Below are 14131 nucleotides of genomic sequence, written 5' to 3'. Positions count from 1 at the left end.
TTGTGCTTTCAAGGCTCCTGTGAATGGGCAGAATGTTGACAATGAACAAACCTCCCTTCATGTTTGCATAAACATATCGATTCTTTTGTGAAATTGTGGCTGCTGTGTCTTTCAGTTGTGTAACATCCTTCAGAACTTTATATAAATAAGTAATAATCATAAAGAACTTACCAATGATATGTTAAGCCAAACACTTTTCAAATTTATAGAAAAGTTAACACATGAATAAGAGACTGTCAGCTTATATTTGAACATATGAATATAGTATGTGAATAAATTTATATATGATAAATATTTCCTGCTATTTTTGTATTAATATTATGGGACAGAGATGGAACAGAGATGTTTTTCTATTAAAAACTAAAATAAAATAACCAACATCCCTTAGGGTACAGCTTTGGTAGGTGAGTACAGGGAGGTCAAATGCTTTATATTGCCTACTAAGTTCCTGGCTGTGAAAGGGCCTTAGATGCCTGTGTTATATAAATTTTGAAATAATCAAAACTCCAAAAGGGATATTTTTGGATTATTTATTTTTCTTGTTAGTTCCATGGATAAATATGACTGTGTATACCATGGATTCCAAAATATAGTGGCTTGAATATATAAGGGTGTTGTTGTTGTTTTTTTTCATGTAAAAGAGGTCCACAAGTAGATAATCCAAGACAGGTATGGCAACACCTTGGGCGTGGGACACTCAGTCTCTTTCTCCTTTGATAGCCTTAGCACGGAGTTTTGTGTCACGGGACAAAAAGAGTGCTGGTTTCCAACGGTCACTTTCATACCCGCAAAACAGGAAGGGATAAGCAAAAGGGCAAAAGACCTCTTCCGGCTCTCTGTTCAACATAAAAGAGCTTTCCCAGAAGTCCCTCCCCCTGATAATTTCTATTTATATAGAATCAGCTGAACTTGATGTCATAACCAGAAATTCTGAGAAATTGCCATCCTGAATACATCCGGTGTTCTAATATTATGGATTGACTAAATAATGGATTGCAAGCTGGTGGTTTCTATTACAATAAAAAAATGATTTGTTTGCTACAAGGCCTTAAATGATTGTTGGAACCAGAGTATTTGGCTCTACTACTATCAAACTATGTGATTTCTGACAAGTTTCTTAACCTCTCTGCACCATAGTTTCACTCCTCACTAGAACTATGACTATAATATCTACTTTGTGAGGTGGTTTAAGAAATAAACACATACACGCATTCATACTAAATGCAAATGGAAAACTAAAAATATTCTGGCACATAGTTAATGCTGTGTAATTATTGGCTATCATTATTAGTGTTTATTACCTAATACTTAATTCTTTCTTTCATATCAAGAAATATGTAAAGGATGGTTAGATCTCTTTTAGTTGAATAGCAGTAATCACTTTTGAGGAGCAATGAAGGCTAGAAACTATAGGGAAGGCATCACTGGGCAGAAATCTAGCTCCTTTGACATCATATCATCAGTGTTTGGTTTGTTTGAGGGACTTTTAGAATCTTTGACATTTCTTTAAAAGTAAATTATATCATTGTGTGCTCAGTTTCAGTCAAGACTCCTTTAATTATTGTGAAGTGAAACCCAAGTCAAACTGGCTTCTGCCTCTTTGTGAACTTCATTCTTAATTAATCATATAGATATTCACAAGAAACACTGTCTTAGATGTGCATCCCATATCAAAGTTTCATAATTGAGGCTTATTGGTTGGTCAAGAGTCATTTCTCACCCCTGATACAATCCTCATGGCCAGGTAGACACTTTTTAGCAAGTTTGGGTTACAGGCCCACCCTGAGTCAGTAGGTATTGTCACATGCATTTTGAAAGTGGAGGATGAGTAGCTCCTGGAGGAAAGGAGAATTGAAGACTTATTAAATGGGAGTAACTTCTCAGACATCCTCACCCTCTGATCTTGTATATCATTTATATTTCACTTAGCTCTGTGATAACGTTGACTTCTACTTCATTGTGAAAATTGAAGCAACTAGAAAGAACTTCTCTAGAATCCCACAACCTCAGCTTCCCAAGCTTCTATACCCACAAATTCTGCTTGGCTGTGTTTCTATGTAATGCTGACACATTCGCTAGTGCATTAGAACATGTATCTTCTCACCTGCCGAAAGACATTATTCCAGCAATCCTTCCCCTCTAATGTCATCAGTGTCTATGATCCTTACTTAATCATCCCTAACAGAAATACAAATATGGCATTATTCACCAAATTCTCAAGTCAAATTCCCTGACTCTAATAATTCCTTGGCTTCCACTTAGTTTCTTCACTCTCTTTTTAAGCAGGTTTACTTGAAAGAGTTTATTGTACCCAATTTTCCCCCTCCTATGGTCTTTTAAAACCATTCTAATCAGGCTTCTAGCTCCCTGACTCCACCAAAACTGTTTCTGTTGAGATCCTCTGCATTGCTAAGTCTAATTGCCAATTCTCAGATCAATTTACCTGGCCTATCAGCAGCCTTTGATAGAGCACTCCCCTTCCACTAACTGAAAATTTCTTGGAAAGTATATTATTTGGTTCCCATGAAAGCCACACACTTTTGATTTTTCTCTCCCTTCTCATGCTTACTCAGTATCCTTTGTAGGTTCCTACTCTTTACCAGACTACTTAAATGCCAGAGGGCGCCAAGGCTCAATATGTGGCCATTCTCTTCTCTGTACTCTCTACTTTTTTGATTTCATATTTATCATAGCTTACTACAGTTTTCATGTGCTAATTACCAAATTTATGGTTTCTGTCCAGAGCTCTTCCTTCAACTACTTACACATACATCTAACTGTCCTTCCTTACATCTCCACTTGGAATTCAGTAGGCATTCAAATTCAATATGCACAAACCGAACTTTAAATATTCTTCGCAAAATCTAGCCCACTTGTAACCTTGCTTGTACCCTAGATTGAGCCCTATCATCTCTTCATGTTCACTGCATGTCTTAGTCTGTGTGGGCTGCCATAACAAAACACCACAAACTCCATGGCTTAAATAACATACTTCCCCCCCTCCCCTCACAGTTCTGGAGGCAAATAATCCATAGTCAAATAAACCAATCCATCAGGGTCCATTTCCTATGAGAGCTCTCTTCCTGGTTTGCAGATGCTTACCTTCTCATCATGTCCTCACATGGCCTTTCCTGGGTGTGTGTGCACCCTCGGTGGTGTGTATTATTACAAGGACACTAATCCTATTTAATCCTATTGAATCAGGGCCCCAACCTTATGACCTGGATTAACTTTAATTATTTTCTTAGGGCCCCCATCTCCAAATACAACCACACTGGGTGTTAGGCCCTCAACATGTGAATTTTGGAGGGACACAAACATTCAGTGCATAGCACTGCACTAGACTCTAAAGTGTGTCTTGCTTCCATCCTTGTGCTAGTTTGTTTGCAACATGGTAGCCATAGTGATCCTTTCAAAATGTAAGTCAGCTAATATCACAGGCACACAGGCATACTCCATACCCATTGGCTCACCAATATACCCAGAGTCAAAGCAAAGATTCTCCAGAAGCCAGTGTGTTCTATGCCATATGAACTCCCTTCCTCTCCAAGCTCAACTTCTGCCACCCTTCCTATCCCCCACCCTTCCCCTGACATCCACACTGACCTCCTCATTTCATGAACATGCGAGGCACTCACCTATCAGCTTTACCTGTTTCCTCTGCCTGGACTTCTCTTCCCCCAGAAATCTGTGTGGATCATTCCGTTACTCCCTTAGGGCTGTCTCGATTGTCATCGTTTCAAAGAGGCCTACCTGACTATCTAACTCAAAATGCAAACTGCTACCCAGTCCCACCTCTTCTGCTTCCCCTGGTCCTACTCTGTTTTATTCTTCATTGTCTATATGATCTTCTAATATTTTATAGGAAAATATACTTTTGTTTAATTTGTCTTCCTCATTAGAATTTAAATTTCAAAAAGGCAATTATATTTACCTTTCTTTTAAAATGAGGGACAATGAATCTGAAGACCAATGATCAGATCAATTTACTTGACCTAATACTGAGACAATAAGTAAGGAAAGAGAAAATGATTTTATATAGACAGATTCATACATGGATAGATAGGTAGACAGATAGATAGATTAGATAGATAAATAATAGAAAGAAATGATAAACGCATACATTTATGAGTTCAACTAGATTTAAGTTAGCGAATCTAAAACCATATAGATTAACAATGTAGGCAAGTTAATTTCCTAACTCTCTTAATTGCAGTATCAGAGTGCTATTTTCAAAAAAAAGTTTAATAGATATTAGAAAAAAAAATAAACAAAAATTATCCATTGCAATAGGTTAGCCAACTTTGAAGTTTAGAGGGGACGTCATTCAGAGGGCTGCAGGGGTATTGACAACAGCTATAAATTCAGGGGGTTCCCAGAACTATCCTCAAGGTTGATAACATGCTATAAGGACTCACAGAACACACGGAAATCTGTTACAGGCACAGTTATAGTTTATTTCAAAGAAAAGAAAGAGATTAAAATCAGCCAAGGGAAGCAGCACATAGAGTACACTCCAGGCAGAGATCCAAATGCAGAGCTTCCATTTTCTTCTCCCCATGGAGGCAGGGTCAGCATTGCTTTCCTGGCATTGCTGCATGACAGCACACACAGAATATGCCCACCAGGAAAGCTCATCTGCACCTTGCTGTCCAGAGTTTGTCTTGGGCTCTGTCGTTTTGACACTGTTATGGTCTTATAGATGACCTCAGCCCCTCAGGGGGTCAAGCTGATATGTCATGATCTAAAAACGCCACACTAAATCCAGTTGCTGCTACCTAGCTGGCCCAAAACCCCCAGGCCAACAAAATTGTAATATAATTAATGTGTTTAAAGTGATGAATTCACAGACATTGGGAAAGGATTCTCACCATAGAATTGATTAGCACACCCATCACCTCACATATTTACCTTGTTTTCTTTTTTTTTTTTCACGAAAACACTTAAGTTCTATTCTCTTAGAAAATGTCAATTACACGGTATTATCAACTATAGTCACCATGTTATATATAGATCCTCAGACATTATTCATCTTATAATTGAAAGTTTGTACCCTTTTCCCAGCCTCTCCATGTTTCTCCCATCCCCACTGTACTCTCTGTTGTTATAAGCTTGTCCATTATACCTCAACAAAGCTGAAATAATTGGGAGAGAATCAGAAAGTAACCTGGGCGCAGCTTTAGCCTGTCCCGGCTGAAGAGTTGGGCAGCCTTAGGAGGAGACACACATGGTTTTAACTGGAAAGTAGAGAGAAGGTGGCAGCGGGAGCAGGATGCCTGGGTGGTACCAGGATATGAAACCAATGAACAGAAAGCCAGTGCAGGGCAGACACAGTCTCCGCAAAACTCATCCAAATGCCTGTCTTTCCAGAGACCTGGGCTGCGGAGTGCTAACAGGCAGCACACCTGGCATCCCAGAATTGACTTTGGCACTCGGCAGCACATGCTGATTGGCAAGCTGCCAGCCCACCAGCTTGCTCCCCCCACCCCCCTCCTGCTGTCAGACTCTCATCCTAGTCATCCCCTGGCAATTAGGGCAGTGACTGAAGCAAAATATATAATAAGCCATGGCAAGGAAAATTAGTAAGGCTTGGGAGTTCTAGTCTAGAGGCAGGCTTAAAAGTTGTTTCAGGAAGATAGGTAGCCTGGTGGAGCTTGATTGATGAGAATGAATTATGAGTAAAAGTATGGCTAGAGAATTAAAAATATATGCGATGGGTCTGTCCTTGAGTTTTCTGTTTTTAGATTTTTTTCTAGGATGTGCAAATATGACTTCAATACAGTTATGACCACTCAAGTCATGGGGACAGTTTAACCAATCTCATTTCCTACACTGACATCCACATAGTCATAGTGATGAGAAAAACCTATTCAAATAGTCTTTGTTTAAGCACTTTCTATGCATCATATACTGCGTAGGCAACTCAGATTTACTCATTGTTAAATTCCAAGAAAAGAAATCTCCAGTTAGTACAGTAAGTGCCTCCCCTTTTCAGACAAGAACATGAAAACCCAGAACTGTTGAGAGGCTATTCCATTATCACAGAGCAGGTCAGTAAAAAGAAAGAACTTGACCTTACAACTCTCCAACTCTAATTGTTTCACTTTTTATACTGCACCATTTTTCTATCAAATGACTGTTTCTTTTTTTTTTTTTTTCTTTTGAGACTGAAATCAGAAATACTCTGGGTAATTTCTGTTTGAGAGTCAGGCTGACCAAACATAGACCAGTACCAGAACTTGAGGTAAACATTCAGATTTGAATTGTAGTTAACTATTCATTTCAGCAAGTATTGATTAAAGTATTTCAGATTCCTTGCTCAATTCCTTGTCCAAAAGTTGGTACTATCAGATTATGGTAGAGCAACTAATCCATTAACTGGCTTTTCAAAGTTCTGTCCTGCTGGGGTGTCATATGTCACATTTTTAAGTGGAATTAACCTAGTTAAACTAGGTCATTAAAAAGGCATAACTACTTATACTAGGATGACCTTAGTCATTAAAAACTTCAGTTTAATCTGAGATGAAGAACTTGATTACTAGCATTGTTGTATAAGATACTTGGTCCTGATACTCATCTGTGAAATCTTGATAACCTTATAGAATATATGAGGGAGATTTCATGTTTTAACAGGAAGGGTTTTTATTTTAAATATATTTTTTTGATTTATTAACCTTTGTATATAGTGAAAATAATGACTCTTCAACTATAATTACATTACTATTTACACCAGTCTGAGCCATTAAATATTTAGTTTCACTATAACTAAATTTTTAGTGCATACATATTCTTAGTTTCTAACTTTTAAAAAGAGAAGAAAAGCTATTATTTATTTTCAAATATGTACTAGTCTTTCAAGAAAATTTTCTCTATTTGGGTGACTTTTTGTGAATAAAAATTTTTAATAATGCATTATTCATCATAAATAACATAATATCTCCCCACTTAAATAACACAGGGAGCTATAAGAAATCACCAAGACTATTAGCGTTTGAAGAGTCACCCTGAAATTTATGGCAATGCAGTTATAAGACTGAAATATAAAAGGGTTTGGAAACAACGAGTTTACACAGCGCATGTTGTCTATGGTCTCCTGTTCATTTATTGTCTTATTGTCATCAGACTGAATATATTATTTTCCTTTAAACTCGTGAAATCAGAATATTACTGTTTTAACAGAGTGTCATAGACTGGTCTGTTACAGACAACAGTGTTTATTTCTCACAGTTGTGGAGGCTGGAAGTCCGAGATCAGGCTGCCAGCCTGCGGAGGTCGGTGGGGTTCTGGTGAGAGCCCTCTTTCAGATTGTAGCCTGCCGACTTCCCATCATTTCATCACACGGAAGAAAAACAGTGAACTCGCTCTCTGGCTTCTTATTATAAGGGCACTAATTCCATCCATGAGGGCTTCACCCTCATGACCAAATTGCCTCTCCAATGCCCCACTCCCAAATACCATCACATCAGGAATGAGATTTCAACAGATGAATTTTTGGGAAAGGCAGATATGCAATCCATAACAACTACTGTAACGTTTAGCAGTTACATCAGGTTGTACGTTTTTGGGTAATGGAGCATTGGTGCAGGGGTCCCCTAGTGATGGCCCTGGCAAACCGTATTTAACCATGTTTAGATCCATCCTTACCTTAATGGAGAACTTCCACTCACTTCTGATTTCACTTAGGATTAGATGTGAATCAGACATGATTTATTGGAAGTCACTTCTCAGATGTAATAAATGATGACGTGGGTATTGCTTAACAGCAGATTGGTCTTAAGAAATAATGACACAGATGAGTCCATTTTATAGCACCAGGCTCTCAAATTATGCCTACTTTATAGAATTGAATTGTATCCTTTTAAAATTCCAGGAACAGAGTAGTTCAGACTGGGTGAAATGAAATGAAAATGATGGGTTTAATAAGACCAGAAAAGCAAGTGCCCACTCTGAAAAGATGTCAGGCTTTCTTGGAACAATGGAAGAATACAGGGAATCTGGCTGAAAGCTTTCTCTTTCCTTGTGAGGCAAGTCAATTATTTCTGAAGGGGGAAATGAATAACTAAAGTAAAATAGCCCAAGTCTTTCTAGGTAGCCATTTAAGCAGTACAATCCCTGTGTCCTTTGATTTTTCTTAAACCACCACTAGATGGGACACTTGCATCCTTGGTTTGTATTCTTAGCTTTTTTATCCTCACGTTGGGGACCTAATGTACTTAGAAATAACAGGGGAGCCAGTGATCTTTATTCGACAGGTTCCAAATAAGTCATTTGCAGATTTTATTTAGTGTTCCCATTTTAGAGATGAAGTCGCCGAGGCTCAGAGAGAGAGAGAGTGGGAGAGAAGGAAAAATTTAACATTTGTTGGGCAGTGCTGTATATGCAGCGTATATGTTCATACTTTATCCTCCCAACAGCCTGAAGAAATGTTATTTCCATTTCGTAGATGAGGAGCTCAGCAAGGTCAGGAAGCTGCTGTGTCAGAAGCAGAATCCAAATCCTTGCCTGACTTCAGTGCACATTCGTCACTATGCACAGCCACTTCACAAGCAGTTTAAACACTTTAATGCATGATATAAACCCGAAATTACAAAGATAGTAGGGGCCCCAGCAGGAAAATGCAAAGGTTAGATTCAGGGCCCTGAAAAATGCATGATGTGGACATACAATTGGCATTGAAAGGGAATCCGTTTGTAGATTAGGCAGTATATTAGTAATTTGGAGAATATGAGGACTTTTGAGGCAGACTGAGTGGGTGTCTGTCCCACCTCTGTTGTTTGAGAACAGTGTGATCTTTAGTGGGTACTCAAAATCACTTAGCCTCAGCTTCCTTGTTGTAAAGGAGGATGATAACAGTACCTAACTCACAGGGTTGTTATGTGGGAAAAGCACTTTAATATGTAAAAAGTTCTTATAATAGATGCACGAAATTCTTGCAAGAGTAGGCCCTACTTCCCCCGGCTGGCTGCCAACACCGGCTTCCCTCTGGCAGCCGGGACCTGGGCTTCCCTCCCAGCCCCTGCTGTATCCAGAGGTCGTCCAGAAGGACATCTGGAAGGATGTCAGGTCTAATTAGCATATTACGCTTTTATTATCATAGATATGGCATATAGTAGATGGTCCTTAGTGGTACTTTCTATTATTACATCTGGAGTAATGTAAGAATATGAGATTAATGTATAGTAGGCATCAATTTATACTCTTTTTACATCACATTTACATTGTGATGTGATTAAACCTCTGTTTCATTTTAAAGCCCACTAGATTCTTAACTTGTACATTCCTTTTTATAGAATCTGTAAATATGATCCATCCGTGTTCCTTTTCAGTTTTTTTAAATTAATCCCTTCACTTGGTGAACCAACAGGTAGTGAGTGTTTGCTGTTGCCAGAATATGAGTTAGGTGGCAGCATTTTAAAAAGGTCTGATGAGCCATGTGCCCACCAGCTGCTCAGTGTGGAGAAGTGAGACAGACACGTAAATAAATAAACGAAGTGAAGGATCATAGGTTCCCTGGAGAGAAATATTCCAAAATAAGCTAAGGGCAACAGAAGGAAGCAGTTCTATCTGAGGAAGTCAGAGAAACCCAAAGGTAAGAAGCATCAAGTCAAGCCTAGCAAATTAGCATAATGTTCTAAGCAGAAGACTTACAAAATGATCAAAAGCAACGTGGAGCATATGGAGAACAGCAAATCACTGCCTGGTGCATCTCAGGCAAGGGGATCATTTGTGTGTAAGGGTGGCCGGACAGACAGGGGCCAGGCCATGCACAGGCTCACATCCTATGCCAAAACCATGGAAACTGCTTGCAAGGTGTTTTAGTAAGAGGGTAAATGGATGCATGGAGTTTAGGGAAAACTATTATGGAAAATGTTGTGAAAATAAATTGAAATGGTCTGAGTGATGCAGATTAACTAGTTAAGAGGTAATTGGTATCATCCAGGTAAGAAATTATGAAGGCTTCAAATAAGTCAATGAATATGATATTCAAAATGCAGTAACGCAAAAGCAAAAAGACAATGTTAGAAAAACAAGAGAAGAAAAACAACAAATCACCTTCACAACAGAGGAACAACAGCCAAAGTACTCTTTTAAGCAAGAAACTCTGATTATGTCACTACCCTGTTTGAAATGAACTCTGTATGTAATGGTTTCCCACTGCTCTTGAAAACAAATTATCTCACCTCCACGCAGGGTAACGGGCTCTGAGAGTCTGGTTCTTGCCTCCCCTTCGGCCTCATCTTCCATGAAACCCTTATCTACCTTCCTACCTTGCAAGCCTCTTTCTACGCCTCTGAAATGCCACATTCCCCGTGTCCTGGGCTTCCATGCATGTTCTTTTCTAAGTCTAGTGATTTCCTCTTGTCAGGTGACCCCTCGAACAAAATTTCCCCCGATTTCCTGAGGGAAGCCTAACCCAACATCAAAGGCTAGGTAGATCACCTGCTTGCAGTCCATCATCAACACTACCCAGTTGTGATGTTAGTGTCCATTGTGCTTTTTTTGTTTTGTTTTTTGAGCATATGTGTTAGCTTATTTGGTTTTGCTCACATTTCCAAACATAGTTCTGCAGAGTCCAGCACAGAATGGGGACAGAATAATGTATGCCCGCTTTATAAATGAAGGAGGATTCTTGCAATTATCCAACTAGGACAGTGGTTATCAATTACAGATCATGGGGGGAGTAATTTCAATACATATTTCATAATTGATTTAAAACCTCTTCAGTGACCTTTAACCTGCTACTATGGTTCTTTTGTAATTTGGGGAGAAGGCACTGAGGCTATAAACCATATAGCTGATGGGCGTATAGTCATGCAAACCAACAGAAAATTCAAAATGGACATGATTTCCCCTGGCCGGTATAGTTCAGTGGTTAGAATGTTAGCCCCACACACCAAAGGGTCGTGGGTTCGATTCCTTGTCAAGGACACATGCTGGAATGCAGGTCCATTCCTGGCCCCAGCCAGGGCACGTGTGGGAGGCAACCAATGGATGTGTCTCTCTCACATCAGTGTTTCTCTCTCTCCCTTCCACCCCCTCTAAAAATCAATGGGAAAAATATCCTTGGGTGAGGATTAACAACAACAACAACAATAACAACAACAACAAAATGGACATGATCTGACAGTGGTATGCATGAGACCATGCCATAGGAGCCTTTAGGGTAGAAATCCCGCAGAAGGAACAACTGAGCTGTGTGTACCACGGCATTGGTAGACTGTGCACCACTTTGGTGCAGGGACCTTAACTGTTTTGTTCATTGGTGTGTTCTCAGTGCCTAGAAATGTCCCTGGCCTCTAGTAGGTACCCAATAATGTATTAAGAGAGGGAATTGAAGTTAGCTAAATGAAAAAGGGAATGAGCAACAAGGAAAAGATTCTAGGTAGAGGAAACAGACAGATAGGTAAGACATGTCACACAGCTTCAGCCTGGAGTGTGAAAACGGCCTCACTTAGATTGCAGGGGCCTTTCTCTGGGAAAAGGATTTCAGGAAGAACATAATTTGGGGAAAAGTTATGCGTTTTGGGTTTATTAAAATCCATGACATATTCAGGTAAGCAAAGAGAAAAAAAATGTGTAATTCCTCTTAGTCTTATCCACACTATAATTATCCTTTCAAACATTTTCTTCTAGATCATATAGACTGTTTCTAAAGTCTCACACATTTTAAATTAGTGAAGTTTGAGTTCTTGAGGTCTTATGACCAAGATATGTTATCCAAGTTCTAGTTTCTGTCTCTAACACGTAGAAGTTTCACCATTTTTACCATTCAGATGTAGTACAGTTATGAATTAGAACCACACCCTTAAATAAAGTAAAATAAAATGCAGCATTTCATACTGCATCTATACTGTATTTGTAAATGTTATTTTATCGTTGTTGTTATCATCTGAAAGGAGGTATTATTTCTTTGTTCATTAGGCTGAAGGGAGAAAACCCCACATGTTATTAGAATGCCTGTTGTTTCTGCCATTTCTGGCAGTAACCAGCAGGTGGTATCCAACAATTTTACATTTCTGTTCTATTGCAGTTTTTTTTGCCTAAGACGTCTCCTTCCTAGCTTGCACTCCCCTCCCCCACTCCAGTCACAAATACTCCCACACAAGCATTTCATGGGGCTAAAGGACTACAGGAGGATTTTATTTTAATTTTCGACTTAAATCTGTTTTGACATTGCTTTCAGGGTGATTTTTATTTTGACACAAGCACTGAGGTTTCTTTTTAAAATAGAGACGCTGCTTTACATGCAGTAGCCCATCGTTGCTCTAACACTATGGGAAAACACTGTTCGCAATCCCCACTTTACAAAGAGGCTCGCAGTGGTTCTCAACCTTCCTAACGCCGTGACCCTTTAATACAGTTCCTCATGTTGTGGTAACCCCCAATTTCATTGTTACAAATTGAACATAATTAAAGCATAGTGATTAATCACAAAAACAATATATAATTATATATGTGTTTTCCGATGGTCTTAGGTGACCCCTGTGAAAGGGTCGTTTGACCCCCAAAGGGGTCGCGATCCACAGGTTGAGAACCACTGGGCTAGGGAATCTCCCCAAGGTCACAGAATGAGAACTCGGTTATTGGCCATGGCATCCACAGTGTCCGTCTCTCTGCTGAAATCACTGCCCCTGATTTGATTTTCTCCTTTAAGTGCACGTCTTCACCCAATACCTGTCACTCCTTCACTTTGACACTATTTGCTCAGCTAGCATGAGTTGCGGTTTTTGACACCTACACCCTGAAATAGAAATACTACACAGAATAACAATGGAATATTTATTAAGAAGCTTGATGCTAGACATTGCCTGTGTCCAGGGAATGGTCATATACTGTTCACATATAGACATTGAATTTTAGTGCTGAAAGCACTTTAAGATACTTGCCTATTTTTTTTATGAAAAAGAGACTTAAACGTCTCCGCAAGCTTTGCCGTATAGCAGTCACACAGAAGTGATAAGGGAAGAAACAGTCTGTTAAAGAAATGTTTGGGGAACATGCATTTATGAAGGCCCTCCCAGGTATAGGAAAATGTCCATTGCTGGGAGACAGACAGGCATGTGGAAGGTTTGTGTGCGTCCCAGGTCAGTGCGCCCCTTTATTTAATGCCCAGTCTGTCTGCAGTGCAGCGGGGCCAGGCTGAGCTGAGCTAGCAGTCAGAGACGCCGGCCTCTGAGAACCTTATTGTTCCAGGGGAAAGAGAAAAAGGAAGGGAGGGAGGGAGGAAAGAGCTTACCATCAGTGTGAGCAATTCCATTGCCAAGTTTCCAACATCAGGTCAATACAAATACAGTTCAGAGGTGGGGAAGATTTGAATATGATGAAACATTGCAGATTCATCCTGAAATTCCTATGATGTTTTATTGGCTTAAAATGACCATGACAGTGCACAAGGGCAACAAGATTATTATCTAAACAAAAAGAAATGTAAAATATTCTTTAAAAGGAGTCGTCTACATTTTACAAGGTTTTGGTTTAGTTGCTTGTTTTATTGTCTATAGGTCTTACACTCCATTATGAAAGAAATTATGTCCTTATGATGCTATGCAATCTAGAATTAACTTCATACTGAGGCAGCCATACTTAGAATGAAGAACTTCATCGTAGTTCTATTGTATCATCGGTTAGGGGGGTTGGTACATGGCCTTACATAGTTCAAATAAAGGATGAACAAATCAATGTGAGACTTAATGTGGGATTAAAAAAATTAACATCTGCCAAAACCGGTTTGGCTCGGTGGATAGAGCGTCGCCTGCGGACTGAAGGGTCCCAGGTTCGATTCCAGTCAAGGGCATGTAACTTGGTTGCAGGCATATCCCAGGTGGGAGATGTGAAGAATGAACAAATCAATGTGAGACTTAATGTGGGATTAAAAAAATTAACATCTGCCAAAACCGGTTTGGCTCGGTGGATAGAGCGTCGCCTGCGGACTGAAGGGTCCCAGGTTCGATTCCAGTCAAGGGCATGTAACTTGGGTTGCGGGCACATCCCCAGTGGGGAGTGTGCAGGAGGCAGCTGATTGATGCTTCTCTCTCATTGATGTTTCTAGCTCTCTATCCTTCTCCCTTCCTCTCTGTAAAAAGTCAATAAAATATATTAAAAAAGAAAGACAGATGTAATTTTAAAAGTG

At 39.5% G+C, this 14131-nt stretch overlaps 1 protein-coding gene across 1 annotated transcript in view; it reads left to right on the top strand.

Annotated features, from left to right (window-relative positions):
- The window catches only part of GABRA2 (gamma-aminobutyric acid type A receptor alpha2 subunit), a 102054-nt gene that overhangs the window by 75805 nt on the left and 12118 nt on the right, over nt 1-14131 (top strand). Inside the window, exon 9 of the mRNA XM_006759275.2 lies at nt 5919-5974. Within this exon, the coding sequence (XP_006759338.1) occupies nt 5919-5974 (56 nt within the window). The remainder of the gene's footprint in view (nt 1-5918; nt 5975-14131) is intronic.

The sequence above is a fragment of the Myotis davidii genome, unplaced genomic scaffold (genome assembly GCF_000327345.1).
Source record: "Myotis davidii unplaced genomic scaffold, ASM32734v1 scaffold455, whole genome shotgun sequence".
Taxonomy (NCBI): Eukaryota; Metazoa; Chordata; class Mammalia; order Chiroptera; family Vespertilionidae; genus Myotis; species Myotis davidii.
Note: the sequence above shows the minus strand (reverse complement) of the source record. Positions and strands in the feature narration are given on the sequence as shown.